Genomic DNA, 19385 nt, shown 5'->3' on the forward strand with positions numbered 1-19385 from the left:
ACGATTTTGCTGGAGACGGAGACGAACAGATGAATGTCAGCAGGCGTTACAATGCAATGCCTGTGGTTTTTTGTCCGCGGACAAACCCCAGCGGTATACCCTTGAAGTCAACATGGCGGATTCGTCGGAGATCGAGGGTTTTGAGAAAAAATGTTTAATTTCTCCGATCACATGTCTTCTGTTCGTAGATGGATTGCTGTTGTCAGGTGCTTACTTATTTATTTATTTTTACCATCTTAATCGGAAAGATCTGGTATGAGAAATCAATGAACATCAATTGTGCTTACGTTCGTTCTTACGTTATGAAATGTAATTTCATGTGGTGATTAGTTAAAAAGCAAGGAGTTGTTTAATCCCCCATTTGAAAATATTTTCTTTTGAAATATAAAAAAATAAGAAAAGCATTGATAATTGTTCGCCCTACCACACCCACCGTCCCCTCCCCTATTATTTTGCCTACCTATTATCAGACCAATGGCCCCTTGGTGGCAATATCATGAAACATGGGACAAATAATTACATTTTCATGGATCACATATTAGAAAATAAAAGAAAGAATTGTCTAATTAACAAAATCTATGACCTATTTATCTATGACCTATATACAGTAAATGTTAGAAAATTTTTGATCTTGGGGTCCAAGGGTTAAATCCGCGATTTAAACCGTCAGCGGGTATTTTGTAGTTATTTTGTATATATATTAAAAAAACCTTGGGGTCCAAGACCTGACCTCAAATTTTCAGTGTTCGCAAATTTTCAAGTACCGAATTTTCCAACATTTACTGTATATCTATGACCTCTGTATCTATGACCTGTGCATCCCCAAAAATATTGAGTACGCAATACTGTTAAGTGTGTTTTACTTCAAAAGTAAAAACGTTTTCAGAGAATGAGTTTCTTAAAGCATTCTTAAGATGATATTTTGTCTTCAATAGGGGAAGGGCCATCTTTGTGTCTGTACAGTATACATAGTGGTGGAAAGCTCCTTCAAAAGTCTGTTCTTGGTGAAGCAAGAGTTCATGGAATGCAAGGTATGTTACTTGAGAGCATAAACAAGCTGTTGTTTGGTTTGATACCAATACTTGGCTAACTTGTGTTTTTGAATCACTCTAGCATGTTGTAGTAGTCTTGACCTACCAATGGTTGCCATATTTGGACAAAAAACCCTGAGAATTGTTCAAGTTGAAAATAACAGGTTTGTTACTTTTTATATCAAACTCAAGTACTAGGGTTGGTTACTAAAACATCATGTGGTTAAGATGCGGTATATGCGCCTGTGTGCACTTGCCTAGCTCATATTTGATGTTTAAGACTCCTGGGATGGCTCCTTACATTTTGCATAGTAGCATCTTATGCATGGGTAAATATGGAAAATGTATATTTGTTTATATTTTTGTTTTTCAGCTCGTTAAAATGCACATCTGCCATCATAAAATTCCCTGACCTAATACTGGACTCCCACTGGTTGAGAAGTGAAAAGGGAGTCAACAGTTTAGTTGCTATAGTAACAGCACACAATGCTGTTTGGTGCTTGGATATAAAGCAGGGAAGACACTGGATGGTGGCACAGTGTGAAGAGGACTCCATATTGTATCCATACACTGGTGCAAGGCAATGCCAATGAAAATATTGTGTTTTACTGCAGGTAAATCTATTAATCATGCTTTAAAGTTATAATCATGTTATGTTGATCAACCATTCCTTCAAAATAACAATCTACAAATGCATTCTGATACCTTACTGATAATATTTGATTCAAAATATCTTGGTTACTCACCAATTGGAATGGATTCTTTAGAAGTGTGATTGGCCTTAGTACAGTAATTGTTTTCTTAACATACAAATTGCACAGATATTCTGCCAGATTTTTTGGTCAAGATTTGGAGAGTCTTGTACTTGCTTCTGGTACAGTCTTTAACCAAATTCTTCTCTGGAAAGTACAGGGAGAGAAAACGGATAACAATCAGACTTGCATCCAGCAGAGATTATCAGGGCATGACGGGGTTATATTCTCTCTGAACTTTAATGAAGCCGGCACAATGATGGCATCAGTGTCAGATGATCGTAGTATCAGACTTTGGAGGTTCACAGGAAAGCAATGTAATAGTGCGATTGAAGCTGAGTGTGTGCTAACTGTGTATGGCCATTCCGCTCGTGTGTGGGATGCACAACTGCTATCTGATGTCATTGTTAGTATCGGAGAAGATGCTGCTTGTAATGTATGGAATTATGATGGGAGGCTTCTGAAGACATTCACTGGCCATAAAGGTTTGTCATAATTACCTATATCTAATTGACAATGTAATGTCCTAATAAAATGACAATGCAAGGTGTTTGCCACTATATATCTAAGTGTTGTTTTACCTTGCTAGGGAAAAGTATATGGAGTCTAGCAATTGATAAAGTTGCTGGAGTTATTGCCACAGGTGGAGGTGACTCTAGTATTAGACTCTGGTCACTACAAGACCTCAGGTATGGATTTCACAACCTTAAAAGTAAAACGAAGTGAATCCAAAGAGGGGAAGGGATGGGTAAATCAGAGACTTGCAGAGGCGCTGAGACCCATGTTTCAGAATCCGAGCCAGAGAATTCTGTCAAATTTCAGAATCTGAGCCCGAGCTTCTTTTTTCGAGCTTGTTTTCGGATAACATGCTCAAGGTATGGCAGAAACATCAGTTGAAAAAAGAATAAGTAGAGTAACAATACATTCTTGCTACACTACATAAAAAAAGGAGACCCGTAGCATGCTAACAACATAAAACAGATCGTGTTTAACAAAAAAACGAGACTCCGAGACCGTGGTAAAAAAAAGGAGACTTCGAGACTTGCGTAAAAAACGCCAAGATTCTGAGACTTTACGAAATTTTTGCGAGACTTTCGAAATTTCGAGGTACCCATCGCTCCAAAGGAAATCTGTCCAACATTATCCAGAATCTGCAGTCTTAGGTTGAGGTATTATTCAAGTTTATTAAGAGATACTTAGGTTGCAATTTTTTATCCAGAAAAACAAAACTTGCAGCTTCACACATATCAGTGGCTCATTTGCTGTCTTTTGTATCTTTTAGCAATGGACTCACCATTTCAACTGAAACAGCAGCACCAAGCGCAAATGCAAGTCTTCCAGTCACCAAAGATGGCGTTGATACACCCCGTAGTGTAGCCATGATTCATGATTGCAATCTCCTTGTGATGACAACTCTCGGGTATTATGACCTTTCATCAGTACCTTATTCTCTAAGTCTCGCGAAAAATAAAGTCCGTGAACTTAAATCACGCAAAAGTTTATGGATAGAGAAAAATTGACGATAGAGATTGAAGGGCTCTACTGAGATCTTCTGGTAAGCACATTAAACGAAACTATCGATAATGTCACAGGAGCAAGAACACTTTTCCATTATGCAAGACAGACTCTAAAAGGAGCAACGTGTTGCTTTTGTTTCAATATATTGGTCCTGTTTCCGTTGTCAATGTAATACGGAAGAATGAGGTAGTACTATAGCTGCCTCAACCCAACAAAAGTAATGGTAGGAATGTAAACAGTTATATCTATATCTTGGTCTTTTTGTGTCCTTCCAGACGTGTCTACAAGTACTTCTGGAGAAATTCCATCAAGAGCGAAACCAATTCTCTCGGAGTTGACTCTAAAGACCCAAGCAACCAGTGTACTGCCTCCCTTAGCAACCAGACTGACCTTAGCAACCAGACTGACCTTAGCAGTCAGAGTCACCTGAATTCTAGTGACCCAAGTTCACATACCTTTGAGCCAAACATTGGACAAAGTGGAACATATATGCAAGTTTCCTGTGACAACCAAAAAGGGCTAAACCCAAATACTAAACAAGGTCTATCTACTAACAGTGGTATTCGTAGCAATCCGGATGATTGGGTTTTGGTTCTGGAAGATATGAACTATTCTTCATACAGTCTGATGGAAGTATCACCTAACAAGAAGTTGGTGGCATTTGGAAACCTCAAGGGTTACATAAAGGTCATTGATTCTGGTAAGAAAGGATTTCAGGAGCAAATGTTGCAGGATGTCTTTATTGCTATTTAAACAGCATCAAGTATATTATGTCCCCAAAGTGAAATTATCCCTCTGATGACTTTTTGTCAATGATACAATAGAACCCCAATAACTTAAAAACCCAAAAAGCTCAAAGTCAGTTAACTCGAACTCCCTGCTATAACTTAAACTAGCTTTGACTTTCATTGATACGATTTTTTAGTTATTTCTAACGGATGAATGGATTTTTTCTTTCTCCCATCAAAAACAAAAAGGGTGGTAAAAAACAATAATCTGCCTTGTTAGAGAAGAACTTATCCATTGGTTGTCCCTATACTTAATCCAAAGCACTGTCTCAAAGTCACAAATGTGAGAGCCACTAGAGGGTCAGGGCATATGTTTAAAACATATGCCTTAACTACTTAGCTGTTTAGCGACCGAAGTTTGCAAACTACACTGACATTATATTCCGTCCCATTAATTGTTCAGACTTCAAGTGGAAGCCATCAGAAGTCCAAGCATACTCCAGTAAAGTCCTTAGTCTGTTATGGTCACTTGGTCAGCACCAGTATAATCTGTTCACGTGTGGACCTGATGGGAACACGATGTGGTGGAGAATCCGTCCTGACTCTACTGACCAGACCTTCCACTTGGCGCCTCATAGGCAATTCAATATCCCGCCAGCCAAGCAGAGATGGGCGTCAGCCGTGGCCATAATCCCACGCCCTGGTCAACTTGGTGTAGGTGATGGTGAGAGTGATACTCCTATGGTTGTGTTTGGTGATCGCAAAGGATCGATCCATCTGTTTGACAGCAGAACAACAGACCCAGAAAAGGTAGAAATCGTCCAGAGACATCACACTCATTTATCGCATTAATTGGCCCTTTAAACCAGCTGAGACACAACATTATGAACACAATGTTCTCATTTGTATGATACAGGAACTTTATGCAGTCGACAGCTTGCCTGGGTTACATGGGCGCACTGGCGTGACACAGCTAGTCACGCATCAAAACCAGCTGTATTCCACAGGCCGTGACGGAACGTACCGCCAGTACAAAGTCCATGAGTCACGTCTCGAACTGACTGACACCAAAAAGGTACGCTGTCCCTGTTAGCTCAAACCATTTGTATAAGGAATGTTCAATCGTGTAGAAGACCCGGAAAAGAAACTTGAGGTATTCCATGTCTGTCTAAATTTGCCATACGTTGGTATATTCATCATTCTTTACCCTATTTTTCAGAAATAAGGGAAGAATAGACCCAATCATTTTTATCTGATGATTCCTATGTGTGAATACTTTTGTTTTTCACATACATCGTTTTCACATACACTTATGCACTCGGTCGAGAAAGAAAAATTGTACAATCGTAACCATCCAAAGAAATCATCACGATTTGGATTGTGTGGTAATAAGATGTAAAAACCGTTAGCCGATTGGGTCTGTTGCTTACACGTAGATTATAATCTAAACAATGTTGTTAAAGTCATCCACTCTCCAAGGTGTTCAAAGGTGTTGAATGGGTCGAAAGAATTCAGTTCACGCCAGATGGAGATGTTATAATTGCTGCTTTCCACACGGTAAGCCTTCACACGACACAGTAAAAAAAAGGTAAACCTTCACACAACACAGTAAAAAGAATTGAGCAAAGCCTGAAATCTAATTATATACAGTACACGAAATGAATCTTACAATAACACTGCAATCAATATTTAGACCCCTTGTACCATGACATTCCTTTAAAAATGGTGTAGACAGGATTCGCTTGGGAGAGGGGTGCGCAGATATTTATATTATGCAAAAGCGTATAATGCGATTATTCAAAACCTGCTTTATTGGAGGGCTGGGAGGGTAATTATTCCCCGCTTTCTAAAGGCTGGACAGACGCACTGCATCACAAACGTTGCCAACTGAAAGTTGCTCTTAAATATGACACTTTCACACGACGTTGTCAAGTAAACGTCGCCCATGTAGATATAGCTTTATTGTATCGTTGGTTCATTACACGCCTTCTTTGTTTTGTGGAGTAAACGTTGCGCCATGTAGACAGAGTTTAATGGTATCGTTGGTTCATTGCAGGCCTTCTTTATTGTGTGGAGCATCAATCGCAACGAGCCTCTGTTTAAAGTCAAGTGTGGTGGAGGCCACCGTGCCTGGGACTTCTTTCTACGTGCTATTGAGGTACCAGCACTCATACCCAGTCCTCATCTCTTCTACCCGGCATCGGGCTACCTGTGGTGTTTCGTCCACAGCTGGACCAAAGCCGCTTAGGAGAGTTTTGGTACTGGGCTACACCTTGAACTTATTCTCACTATTAAATTTGCTTTTGTGACCATTATAGATTTGTGTTGTTATTGTTATTTTTTTCCGTGTCCCAGTGTTTTCGCGAGAATTATGTTTCCTAATTTTGCACGAAATTTAGTGAGAAAAGGTTTATTCTTTAACCCATTGACTCCTGGCTTTTTTGGAGCTGAATTTACAAAAAAACAGACTGAAAACAGATACCTCCCCCCCCCTATTCTGAGTTTTATACAGCCCGTCAAAGTCAAACACAGCTGCACCTAGTCAGAGGTATCCAAGCTTTCCAACAGTGCTTTGCGGTCCCCACTTTTAATCCCTCGTCGATGTGCTGAAGCCAGCACAAGTTGATGGTTGCTTGTATTTTTCATCAAAAATACAGCTATGAGCATATTAGGAGAGTGTCTCAGGAAATCATGAAGTCTTTTGGGGCATAATTGAGTGCTTTGCTTATTTGATTTTTTCTTGTTTGGCTTTGCCCGGATGAGAAAATAATTTTCTAATGAATCACCACAGCTCTCCTAAATGCTGTCTTTTCTGAAACCAAATTGATTCCAAAATTGTTTACACTGCTATTCTGGGTCTGTATGGCCTGGAATTGATTCGTTTGGCTTCGGGGTGAAAAGACTTATAAAAAACCATCTGGCTTTGGGGAGAGGAGTGTTGACTGGCCCTCCCCTCGTGAATTTTCCCCTGGATCTCCCAGAATGCTTTGCAATACGTAAAGATATTTTCGTGGTTGTACAATCCTTCAAGGAATGGACATTGTGTTTTGAGGCCAAGGAAATGTACCTGAAGGATCAGAATAAATGTATCTATTTGTGTCTTGAGCTGTGTTTGCTGATCTCTCTCCCTTGTGTGGTATTTTAAGCGTTTTAATGAGAGGGGTGATTCTGCTTTTCTCTCCTTGTTCGATTTGAGATTTGTCAAAGAACCTGTGCTATTATTTGGCTTAAGAGTAGATGCCAACACCTTGGTTGGATGCATATCTGCAAGACCATTTATCCCTTAGACTGATGCCTGAGTATCTTCATCTTGTTGTGTTTATTTTGAATTTAGGAATTTTTTGGGTTGTGGGTACTTCCCAAAGCCGGTACAGGCCGGTTGAGGGGTCAATGTGTTAAGCTTTGATCGCGGGATATTGGAGGCACTGCGTCTTTGAGAAGCAATCACACAATTCCAGGGGTCTGATATCAACAGTTATAAGGAATTTTTAAGAACATGTTTAAAAAATTTGTGGATGGTCCAGACAAGGATGAGAATACTACAGTATAGAACCCCGATAAATCAACACCTTGATAACTCGAAAATTGCGCTAATAACTCGATCTGTTTGGTCCCTTCAAGCACTCTTCTATATTTATAACCTCGATTACTCGGACGTACGATGACTTGAAATGTGTGGCCCATCAAAGGTCGTGCAACGACGGTGTCCTCCTAGTTTTTTAAGTTCATTTCAATAAAAACTGATATCTCGAATGCGAATTGGCAAATTTTCCTTAAACTTTACGCTACTCACAGTAGCGCGTGCCTTACCATAACCTATTTGGCTTCTAAGCTCGTGATCATATGGTGAATGTATTTTAGGTGACTCCAGACACCGAGGCCGTGTTCGCATTTCTTAAAGGCAACCAGATCTATGTGAACTGTAGAGTGGTACGCAACCCGTTCAACAAACCTGTCCTTAAGGTACCTGCGCATTGAGTCTTTTGATTCCTTCACCAATAGGTAAATGGTAGATTAATTATATCTTGTTCTTTTGATTAAGGAGCCATTTCACGGACGGGAAGTCACTTGTGTGCGCCTCGCTGGCGTCTCATCTTCACTAGAGGGTACCATTCGTAATTCTTAGAGTCTAGTCTATGATTGACCTTTGAGCTGACGTCCAATGCACTGCGTCACTAAGACACTCGACCGAGACCCTTCACGCCGCTATACACACAATGCGACCAAACTTGCCAATTTGAATATCATAGAATCCTCGCGTTTTATTCGATCTTAGTGAACAATGCATAGTTGGTTAAGGTTAATAAGATAATTTTCAGCTCACCGTGTTTTATTTGGTTAAACCAAAGCAAAGGGATCATAGTGCCAATTGAATATACCTTCGTTACTAAGTAAACATTGAACCAACTTACCAAAGCAAACCACATTAACAAAGCGATTTTATCATGGATTCTTGTTCCTAAAGTGAGGATTTTAATCAGTCCTTGAATGTTATTTTCCGCTTTTCAGAAAAGCACCACTTTTTTCTGACTGGTAGTGAAGACAACACCATTAACCTGATGAGTTGTATCCTTTTACAACACGAAATCCATTCAAAAACCCAACAAGTTTCCTAACCCGTTTTCTGCTTGGTATTTGTAAGAGACAATAAACGTCCAACAAAATTTTGTTTAGGTTTCACTGGTCGCGTATGAATATTCTTCTTTCAATCAAGAAAGGCTGCTATAAGAACTTGACAGCTAACTAGATGAGCCCAAAACAGGTCAAACCTGTAAGTTCTTCACAGCACAAGGACACATATCCAGTGTACGAGCCCTCAGTCTCTCCAAAACAAACTCCCCCGACACCGTCACGGCCGTCTTGCGTGACCAAAATTCAAAAGCGTCACGTAACCACAGCCTATTGTTCTCGGGAGGAGGTCGCGCGTCACTGAAGTGCTGGCGCCTCGACTTGACGTCAATCTCTAGAGGCAACGGTCGCCACGACAACAATGTGTCGCCAGCGCCTCTGACATTTCTTGCAGAGTATTCGTCACGCTTGAGTCACCACAAGCGCAAGCGAAAGAAGAGCGACGAGTATCTTTATTCAGAGATACGATTTATGTCTTTGACTTCATTTCCTTTTTGTGATGTCATAAGAGACGGCAGCGGGAGGTTGATTGACAGGTGTAAGTCACTTCATGGTGTCGCCGCTGCGTGCTCAGATGGTTTTGTCAGGTGAGCAAAAAATCTGTAGATTAGTAAATATATTACATTTAGGGACTAACTACAACAAAGACTACAACAAAAAAACGACTACAGTGAAACCACTGGTAGTAGATAGTAGGACCCTGGATCGACTGCAAGTTCATCAAGGAACATATTCCACAATTTGTTATTTTGCTCACTTAATTGGGATCCATCGTGCACTAGGATAAGGTTAGGTTAAGTCGGGGATTTTGTCTCTCGCCACATTTCATTAACGTAGACGCGGACCTTAGTACCATCTTCTATGACAGTTTGACACACTGACTCACATACTCCTGTTTGTAAACTGCGTTGAGAAGTCCTTATTATGTACGAGTGGAGTCACTCAAACAGAACCGCACTTAATCATGTTTCCCGGAAATAATTTGTGCTATGCAAATACTCAACATTTGCAAAAAGACTCTCTTTGGTAGGCGGAAAAAACGTTTTTATTGGAAATAATGGAAGACTTTTTTGTTGTAGGTTGTTCGTGTTTGACGATGTAGATTCGCGGTTTTCTTTTGTGGCCCAGTCCAGTTATCTGAAGCGCTGTGTTCTTACCATCACGCACGTGATTCATACCGGTCACGCACGTGATACACACGTGATCATATTCGCCGGGGATACCGCTGGTCGTGTGACATCGTGGAACATAACGCACCACGTGACGCTGTACCTTCAGTCATTATTGGAGGATGACTTAAGCGGTGGTTATGATGTTAGTGCGGGTAAACTGGATAACACTGATATGAAACAAAGATGCGAGGATGCTCTTTGTGATGATGAACTTAATAAAAGAAATTGCAATAATCAATCTGTAAGGCTTGTCCTCGATGGACTGCGTACTGAGGAATCAGAAGGGACTGCTGCTGAGCAGGCTCGTTTCTCTTGCATGTCGTTAGTTGATGATTACCTTGGAAATGCCCTACACGTCTTCAAAGCTCATCAGTCAGGCGTCAATGACATCGCCATTCGTGAAGGTATGTGTATATCCAATGGACGTGATTGTATACATAAGGTTGCACTCGGAGAGTGCAACCTTATGTTATCGTAACCCGCAGCGCTTAATGGGTATCAATCAAATAAGCAAATCAGCGTAAAAAAAATTCTAAAAAGGTTTCAAAAGTTTTAGAATTCTTGTTTAATTCTTATGAACATTCACATAGCTTCAGATACAAGGATTCAGCCATTTATTCGCTACCTATGAACCACCGCGGGTTACAACACATGGGTTCTCGAGTACAACTTTATTTGAAATAGGTGTATACTATGTATACTGGCCCCTGACAAAGTCAGAATTTCTTAATTTCATTGGAAAATACTGGCAAAAACTCTCCAAATTTATGCTACTCTATCAAACGACAAGCACTCTGAATGATTAACTAAGCAATAGTTGATTCATTTTTTTTCTTTTAAGAGGAGAGGCCATTCTCCTATCCCACCCCATTCTTCTAACCGGCCTTGAGATATAACCATAATCCAAACAAAATACATATGACAACGATTAATTATTTTTTTTATTAGGTCCAGAATATTACACTCTATGCAGCGGTGGAGATGACAGCGCAGTGTACATAGCAGAGTTTTTGTACTCAACGTCACTTGATGTCCACATGATCAGAGAGTTGATGATTTCCTCTGCGCACACGTCATCAGTCACCGGTATGTTTGTATCAGTAACCAGTATGGTACTATCGGTCACTGGTATGGTACTATCAGTCACCGGTATGGTACTATCAGTCACTGGTATGGTACTATCAGTCACCGGTATGGTACTATCAGTCAGGAGTATGGTACTATCAGACACCGGCATGGTACTATCAGCCACCAGTATGGTCCCTTTGGTCACCAGTATGGTACTATCAGTATCGGTATGGTACTATCAGTCACCGGTATGGTACTATCAGTCACCGGTATGGTACTATCAGTCACCGGTATGGTACTATCAGTCACCGGTATGGTACTATCAGTCACCGGTATGGTACTATCAGTCACCAGTATGGTACTATCAGTATCAGCAAAAAAAGCACGTCTATAGAAGGCACTTGTAATCCTAATGTATTTCCAACTATAGAGTCCTAGACTATAGACTATACAGACTAGATTTTTTCAAGGGTGTTAAACCTGGTGTCTGAATCCCTCGTTTTCTCGGATAAGGACGTTACACTGTGAGAGTTCCCTTTCAATTCATTTACCTGTATTGGGGGACATAAGAGAAAGGTAGATGAAGCTGTCCTGTGGTATCATGTCCAGTGACAATGCTTACACACTTTACACACAAACTCACAGACATCCGAAACGCATTGACCATGTCTCGCGATGTTGATTTTCGTTATACAAAATTGAACATTTCATTTCCACTATTTTCTCCTCAGCCGTTTCCATTATTGATGAGGGTCACGTGGCTTCAGTGTCAACTGACCAACGGTTAAAGCTGTGGGGACTAAAACCGAAATCTCAGGTAACAAAACTTTGTTAGTGCCATAGCGGTCTGACCAGTTTTGTCAATGGTGTTGTTGATAAAGATATCGTTGTGCGTCAGGAGGAAGGCGATGTCAGGCAAGTAATGGAGACATTCGTGGATGTCCCGGATGTACAAGACATGCAGATCTGGCATATGAGGTGTGTATTGTGTATTACTGGAATTAGCCATCATCAATAATCAGCTGGACATCATTATCATCGTCATCATGACCTGGTGATATACAGCCTGCAATGACTATAGTGTCTGGTACGCTGTGTATCAACCACGTGACTTATCATCATCATCATATTCATCATTATCATCATCATCATCAGGACCTGGTGATACACAGTCTGCCATGACTATAGTGTCTGGTACGCTGTGTATCAACCACGTGACTTATCATCATCATCATATTCATCATTATCATTATCATCATGAACTGGTGATATACAGCCTGCCATGACTATAGTGTCTAGTACACTGTGTATCAACCACGTGACTTATCATCATCATCATATTCATCATCATCATCGTCATCATGACCTGGTGATATACAGTCTGCCATGACTATAGTGTCTGGTACACTGTGTATCAACCACGTGACTTATCATCACCATCATCAATTTCATCATCATCTTCATCATCTACATCGTGCAGGCATGGCGCACAAGGCGTGGCCATTCTTGTCTGTGTGGAGCATTGATGGCGCAGGCAGCAGAGCGTCGCTAAACTATCATCGCTTCTTTCTTTGTCATTACCATCATTTCCGTCTCAGTAATCATGCTTATTGTCATCATTATCACCATCATCTCCATCATAGCAACAACAACAACGTCATGCTATCATTGTCTATACAATCTGTCGTCATTTTTCTCTTCTTTATCCGCCTTGAGCGATATCAGAAGGTGGGCCAACAACATAGTATTCGCCTTGTCGTCATTAGGTAAACCAAGAAAGGTTTTGGCAATTCTATATTTTACTAATCTTGTTTCCTGTCGGTTGTATTACGCTGCTGATCCTTGCCTGATTTTCTCCCAGGGCCTGAGTGTCTAACGTTTAAAATAAGGCTATGTTCATTCTTCATAACAATCATTGTCTCATTGCGTGATTTCTGTTCTAGCGACAACGAGGTTGCTATCGCTGTGGTCGGAGTGGGCCTCCAAATGCTACGCCTGACAACATGTGAACAACCACTAAACATACAGCAGACGGGCTCGTGAATTTGCTGACTTAAATTTCGTTACATATTCTCAAAATCAAAATACAAATAATTTTCCATAAATATATTTGTACATAGATTATTATGTAAGATAAAGGTATATTTATATATCTATATTTTCTAAAATCATTCCATAATAGGTTCAAGTGTCACTGTTAGGCAGCAAAGTCTCCATTTCTCAAAACCCATTTAATGGATCCACGTGCTTTCTTGGAGGGGTCTATTATAGAAATATGCAACCAGATTTCTATTTCCTTTTTTTCATCTATCCTCATAACGCATGTACATGTGCGTGCTACTCTGTCTGTGGAGAGGGGTTCGTAAAACTTTAACCCTGTGCTGATTCCTTTTCCAGTTAACCCGCCTACGCAAACTATCTAGCTTTTCCTGCGCAGCAAGCGTGTCTGTGGAGAGCGAGCGACGGAAATAGTTGCTTTCTGTCACCACTCATCGTCCCCATTCTCCGCGCGGCCATACACTTCACTTTATCTCCGCCGAAACCTGAGCCGAAACCACACAAAACGCTTGCTACGCAGACTAGTCAGACTAGCCTACTCCACAGGCATCTCGAGAATTTTTTTTTACTTTTTCAGTATTCTTATGATTTGGGCTTCCTGTGGCGAGTTGAACCGGTGCGGACCGCTAATTGCTTGATCACGCCCCAGGAAGTCCGAAATCGACAAAAGCCCCTTTTCCCAATAAAAGGCACAAAACACTCGAGGCGCCTGCGGAGGAGGGTTCAGGCTACCTAGCTCTTCCACAGCATGTCTGTCATTTTAGCCCGATGGAAGAAACTGGCTCTGTGATAAATCCGCCAAAAAGAGTCGTCGAATTCAAAAGATAGCTGTTGGTCTCACGCAACTACGAGCAGCAATTTCGACGCTTGTTTTTGGGCTCTTCCAGCTTGACTTTTGACAGCTCCTTATCTGAATTAAAAGCACAGCACTACAAAAGTTATTTCATAGGTTTTTGTGTGACTGTATCCATTGACTTTTATTGCTTAGCCATTATGAGCAGGACCTTAACGCGGATCTTAATCAGGGGGGGGGGGGGGAGGCACGATACAAAGTAATAAAGAAACCAGGGGGCATGGCCTACCCGTCATTTTTTTTTTTCTTTCAATTAAGGTATGCATTCTTAGTTTTTGGTTAAAAGCGAGTATTACTTTTAGGACTGTACTTTTCACGGGAGTCGCCATCTTATCATCTTATCTTGTTGGTGAAACAAACTAAGGGTCGCCATCTTACCGTTTTCCTCGACTTGTGGATATTCCTCCTTACCGCAGTCATCAGCAACACAGAAAAACAGCCTCTCTAAAAAAGGAATTATTCTTAAATTTTTTAATTGCATTAATAATCCCATGATGCAATACGCTATCGGTATTCAGATCGATGGTAATAGCTTCTCAAACCACAGGCATACCATCCATATATCCATAGGATGGTAAGCCTGTGTTCAAACTTTTGGACATGAATGGTGAGTCAATTTCGAGTTCTTCTTAAAAAAAAGAAAAACATAATTAGCTCTCTACCACTGAAACTGACCATAGGGTAGTCGTATTTTACGGAGGAAAAAACGCCGAAAGAGGTCCACCCCACGACTCGGATCGGATTCTAAGTCCAGATTGCTAACCATTACACCATATGGGACCAAAAATGCTGGAGTAAATGAAAAAGAAATTGTTTGTTGAGTGGTGCAATTATTCTTCGACGTCACGTCCGGTCATGCGCAATGTGATCTACTTACAGACATTACGTCCGGTCATGCGCATTGCGATCTTCTGCTTACCGACATTACGTCTGGTCATGCGCATTGCGATCTTTTACTTACCGACATTACGTCCGGTCATGCGCATTGTGATCTTCTACTTACCGACATTACGTCCGGTCATGCGCATTGCGATCTTCTACTTACCGACATTACGTCCGGTCATGCGCATTGTGATCTACTTACCGACATTACTTCCGGTCATGCGCATTGTGATCTTCTACTTACCGACATTACTTCCGGTCATGCGCATTGTGATATTCTACTTACCGATATTACGTCCGGTCATGCGCATTGTGATCTACTTACCGACATTACTTCCAGTCATGCGCATTGCGATCTTCTACTTGCCGACATTACGTCCGGTCATGCGCATTGTGATCTTCTACTTACCGATATTACGTCCGGTCATGCGAATTGTGATCTTCTACTTGCCGACATTACGTCCGGTCATGCGCATTGTGATCTTCTACTTGCCGACGTCACGTACGGTCATGCGCATTGTGATCTACTTACCGACATTACGTCCGGTAATGCGCATTGTGATCTTCTACTTGCCGACATTACGTCCGGTCATGCGCATTGTGATCTTCTACTTGCCGACGTCACGTCCGGTCATGCGCATTGTGATCTTTTACTTACCGGCATTACGTCCGGTCATGCACATTGTGATTATGCACTTACCGACATCACGACCTGTCATGCTGGATGTTTCAAACAACTTGGCATTAATACCTATCATCAAAATAACACCAATGAGTCTCGCACGCTGATTGGTCAGAGCGCTCCCCGCGCATCGCGCAAGTCTACACAGACATGTGTAGAGGACACGTATTTTCTAGTAATGTCTAGTAAACTTGAATCTTTTTTTTTCAACACCACACGTCGGGTTTCATCGCGACGCGCGTTTTTGTGGCCTCGATTTTAGTGTTCCAAATAAATGCTTCATTGTGTTTCAGAGTATGACGGAGACCTCTTAGGCTTGAACTTCGTAATAATTATCTGTGATCAGTTAGAAAAACACGCGTCGATCTATAAAATGATAAACGATATTAAGTGTACACAAATGCCAACAACAGCGCGCATATGGGTAATATAATTATTTTTAGTTCCTAAATAAAATCGAAAAGTACGTTAACGTTTGGGTAGTTTGCTTACCGTCGGCATATTGAGATACGACCCAGGCATCCACGGCCCGCGATTTCTTCTTCCCCTCTACCAAGTCGAACTTTGTCCCACACAGATAGATGCGGCATGACTGCAGTACACATAATACCAATTCAATGATGTTACACTTTATGGATATCATAGCCCTGGAATTACGTGAATTCCTCACCGACTCGTATGTGTGAAGTTCGTTAACCCAGTACTTGGCTCTTAGAAAACTTTCTTCTTCGGTTAAATCTAAACAAATTGTGGCATTAAAAGACAGCAGAGATTTAAAAGAGAGATAATAAGCTGCGTACACATAATCCAGGGTTATCAAAAACAGCTAACCGAAGCAGATGACTGCAGCCTTGGCCCCTCGGTAGTAGATCCGACTCATTGCATCATATCGCTCGCTTCCTGCGGTGTCCTGTGGATAAAAACAAAGGCACCTTTTCAGTGGGGCGTGGCCAGGGGCGCCTTGATTTGAACCAAGACGTTAAAACATATTACGTATGAAAATGGATCGTATCAGGTTTATTTTCTGTGCGGATTTAATTATTTTATTTATCCATGCGATTACAAAACAGGCAATTTAAGATAAGTTCTCTGTATTTTTTTCTTTTATGTTGTTTATTTCTAATTGCAATTCAAAGGGCGCGTTGATTTGCTTTTCGTACAAATTAAAGCACAACCTTGTAAAAACGCAAGGCCTGAAACCATCGTTGTCCTTATAACTTACGGTCACGCGTTGATTGAATTGAGGTTGAATTAAACTCCCACGTCACGACATACCCATATTCCCATGGCGATCTGTGATAAGTCATACCCATATTTCCATGGTAACCCGTGTCACGAAATACTTAACCATATTTCTATGGTGACCCACGTCACGACATACCCATATTCCCAAGGTGACCCTTGTGTTTCGTACAGTGACAGTCTTGGTTCCATATGCCGCGCCGATCGTCTGAAATAGCACAAACATTCGCATATGCCTCAGTAACCGCCGCGTACCCTGAAACCCTCTTTCCGCGAAGCTCGGAGCCTCTGGTACCCAGGATAGAAACCCTCTTAAAGGTTAACGAAAGGCGAAACATTGATGGGCCCCGAAAGCGAAACCCAAAGAATGCGACGATCAGGATAGTGTGACCGAGGAAAACACTTCCGCCTTGTATCTAAATAACTTATTCTTGCTAAATACCGAACCTGGTTTACAGCCAAATTCGTTCTTGCGCGACCTTGGCGAATCCAAAATCCTTGTCTGTTTGGAAATAGCGCGTAGTCAGACACAAGCTTTGGGGGCGATTTGTCTGGTTTTGATTGTTTGGTTTGATTGACTACGCGCTATTTCCAAACGAAGAATTGAATTTTCGATTCTGGGAGGTCGCGCAACAACGAAATTGGCTATAATGATAACCGCAAACATAAACATAAACATGCAACAGTGCAATAAAGAATCGAATATACACAGAAAGGCGGTTTGTAGTGAAAACATATTGGAGTTCTCACTTCCTGGTTCATCCTCGGGGACCCAGGGCGTCGCGGAGATCCTGGTTTGGTAAAAAAAAATACCAGATAGGACATATTGTGCTGCTTATGTCGTCGTCGTATAACAGAGCGGGGCAAAGTCCCCATTAGAAGCCTGGGCGCTAAGCCCTGGCATCCAAGCACCGCAGCGCCTTTTACCTTATTCTGCTTTTAATTCGCGATTTCAATAAATATATATTGTATAACCCCTTGTACAAGGAGCCATCTATATATTTTTTTAGATTTAAAGATTCGCTTGTCATCTTCGTGCACTTCCTCAAATGTCCTCTGTGCATTCGTCAAATCGACTATCCTGTCCCGGTTTTTTGTTATGTAGTGTTTTTTGTAACGTCTTGTACCTTTCCATTATTGCATCATCCATTTCGCAACAACTTCAACAACAACTTAAAATTCGCGAAATTCAATCCCCTGCCAACACAATCTGCACAATTTCTCCATGCGATCGCGAAATTGAAGACTCGCGAAATGTGCCGAGAACATTTTCGCGAAATTTAATACGCGCAAAAACAAATAAGAACTTTAAATATTATTTATAAATAAATTTATTTTTTAAATATTCCGTTTATAAGTTTCGAACTCCTGGAAGAAAAGCATGGCAGAAAAACGAAATCGATACTACCAAAGGAAATGGGTAAGCGGAAAATAAAAGTGATGGTTGTCTTTGGTAGACGATTTGGTAAGTCAATTTCCTGTAGAACCAGGGGACACAATCTTAAATATCGGCAGCTACCTTGCAGAGTAAACGCTTACAAATATTCATTTTTTCAAGTATCCCTATGTGGAATAGTCTACCAGACAGTAGTCAAGGCCTATAGCTGGCCACTCCATTGCAACATTAGCAGATAAAAATAAGAGTGATGGTGTTGATGCAATAAGAAGTACATATTGTGTTACTTTTTAGAATAAGTGCATTTATAAAACAGTGTAGAAATTCTCCAGGCAAACATAATAAACTCATATATTTTGGGATAATGATAAACAAGTCTTCTTTCCATTTCTTGAGGTACAGGTCAGTACAGTGTAATATTTCTACGAATGCGAAACCTGTACACGCAAGGTCAACCGCTTCAACAAGGCAATTATTCAAATTGAAGTTTACAATAGCTTGCCGACCAAAGTATTGCAAGAACGATATGAGTCCAAGTAAATTGCGTGTATACGGTTTCCCAAAGCATACTATACGAATATTGCAAGAATGGAAAAGCTTACCGCTTCTGATGTTCCAAGGAAACGGTCATGCAAATACCTTTCCAATAAACACGTCTTCCCACTAAAGTTACGCCCTAAAAGAACAACTTTAGATTCAACAAAGTTGAACGTATTCATAGTCGAAGCCCATGTCACATCACAGCGCGAGCGAGCAATCATGAATAGCCAAAAGATCTTGCTTTGACGATGATTCCAATGCCAGATAAGCGCAGGGTCAAATGTGTTTTGTCGGAACACGGAAACGGACTGATTGTGTGACCAGGATATGACGACACTTTATGCGTGATCAACACGCAGTCGTTCTGACCTCTGTCACGCAATGCACTTGAGCTCAACTACGTGGTTACCCATAAAGTGTTTGATTTGGAATAAGAAAAAATACTGAACCAAATCATTTTTGGGAAACTTTCAAACATCTTGCCCTTAAATCAGATTTAAAAAAATTAGGATACAGGTACCCAAAACCATGCCATATCTGTCACGTTATCGCCGAGAGGTATATAACGGCAATGATTTCTCCCTGATTTATTCTGCTGCTTGCGCAGAGCGATACACAACAGGTACCCCACGGCCAATGAGCTCGTTCTATGTTCGAGGACGGCAATAAGAATGACACAGAAACAATGCGTGAAAATGAATACGATTTATGTGATGCGTTTTCTATTCAAGCCCCAAGGTGGCAATCGCATGGCACAGCCCTCTTTATAGCAAAGGAAATCAATTCGAAACAACTACTAAATAATAATTCCTTCTCCTTTGAGAAATGCAGCGT

The 19385-nt window shown here is 41.0% G+C and overlaps 2 protein-coding genes across 2 annotated transcripts; one reads left to right on the forward strand and one right to left on the reverse strand.

Moving 5' to 3' along the window:
* Positions 1 to 83: 83 nt before the first annotated feature.
* On the forward strand, positions 84 to 13054 carry LOC116619446 (WD repeat-containing protein 6). Its single transcript, XM_032384248.2, has 21 exons — positions 84 to 206; positions 936 to 1031; positions 1114 to 1195; positions 1405 to 1590; positions 1853 to 2268; positions 2373 to 2472; positions 3066 to 3203; positions 3577 to 4001; positions 4493 to 4839; positions 4946 to 5104; positions 5509 to 5586; positions 6086 to 6187; positions 7891 to 7992; positions 8072 to 8135; positions 8539 to 8595; positions 8777 to 9245; positions 9738 to 10234; positions 10779 to 10916; positions 11630 to 11715; positions 11797 to 11876; positions 12842 to 13054. The coding sequence occupies exons 1-21, from the start codon at positions 113 to 115 to the stop codon at positions 12939 to 12941; spliced, it is 3816 nt and encodes a 1271-aa protein (XP_032240139.2). The 5' UTR covers positions 84 to 112; the 3' UTR covers positions 12942 to 13054.
* Positions 12929 to 18854, reverse strand: LOC5514678 (ras-related protein Rab-24). The gene is made up of 8 exons (XM_001634800.3): positions 18614 to 18854; positions 16755 to 16823; positions 16205 to 16283; positions 16044 to 16111; positions 15866 to 15965; positions 15392 to 15442; positions 14188 to 14253; positions 12929 to 13866 (listed from the first exon to the last, which is right to left on the reverse strand). The coding sequence occupies exons 1-8, from the start codon at positions 18770 to 18772 to the stop codon at positions 13802 to 13804; spliced, it is 657 nt and encodes a 218-aa protein (XP_001634850.2). The 5' UTR covers positions 18773 to 18854; the 3' UTR covers positions 12929 to 13801.
* Between the last annotated feature and the right edge of the window lie 531 nt (positions 18855 to 19385).

This window comes from Nematostella vectensis, chromosome 6, assembly GCF_932526225.1.
Source record: "Nematostella vectensis chromosome 6, jaNemVect1.1, whole genome shotgun sequence".
NCBI classification, from domain to species: Eukaryota; Metazoa; Cnidaria; class Anthozoa; order Actiniaria; family Edwardsiidae; genus Nematostella; species Nematostella vectensis.

Coding starts and splice junctions, on each gene's coding strand:
- LOC116619446 (XM_032384248.2), top strand. CDS start 113: ATGGCGGATTCGTCGGAGATCGAGGGTTTTGAGAAAAAATGTTTAATT. Junction 1,196..1,404: donor GTTCAAGTTGAAAATAACAG/GTTTGTTACTTT, acceptor TTTGTTTTTCAG/CTCGTTAAAATGCACATCTG. Junction 4,002..4,492: donor CATAAAGGTCATTGATTCTG/GTAAGAAAGGAT, acceptor TTAATTGTTCAG/ACTTCAAGTGGAAGCCATCA.
- LOC5514678 (XM_001634800.3), bottom strand. CDS start 18,772: ATGATTGCTCGCTCGCGCTGTGATGTGACATGGGCTTCGACTATGAAT. Junction 15,443..15,865: donor CGTATCTCAATATGCCGACG/GTAAGCAAACTA, acceptor TTTTGATGATAG/GTATTAATGCCAAGTTGTTT. Junction 14,254..15,391: donor CATGACAGGTCGTGATGTCG/GTAAGTGCATAA, acceptor TTCCTTTTTTAG/AGAGGCTGTTTTTCTGTGTT.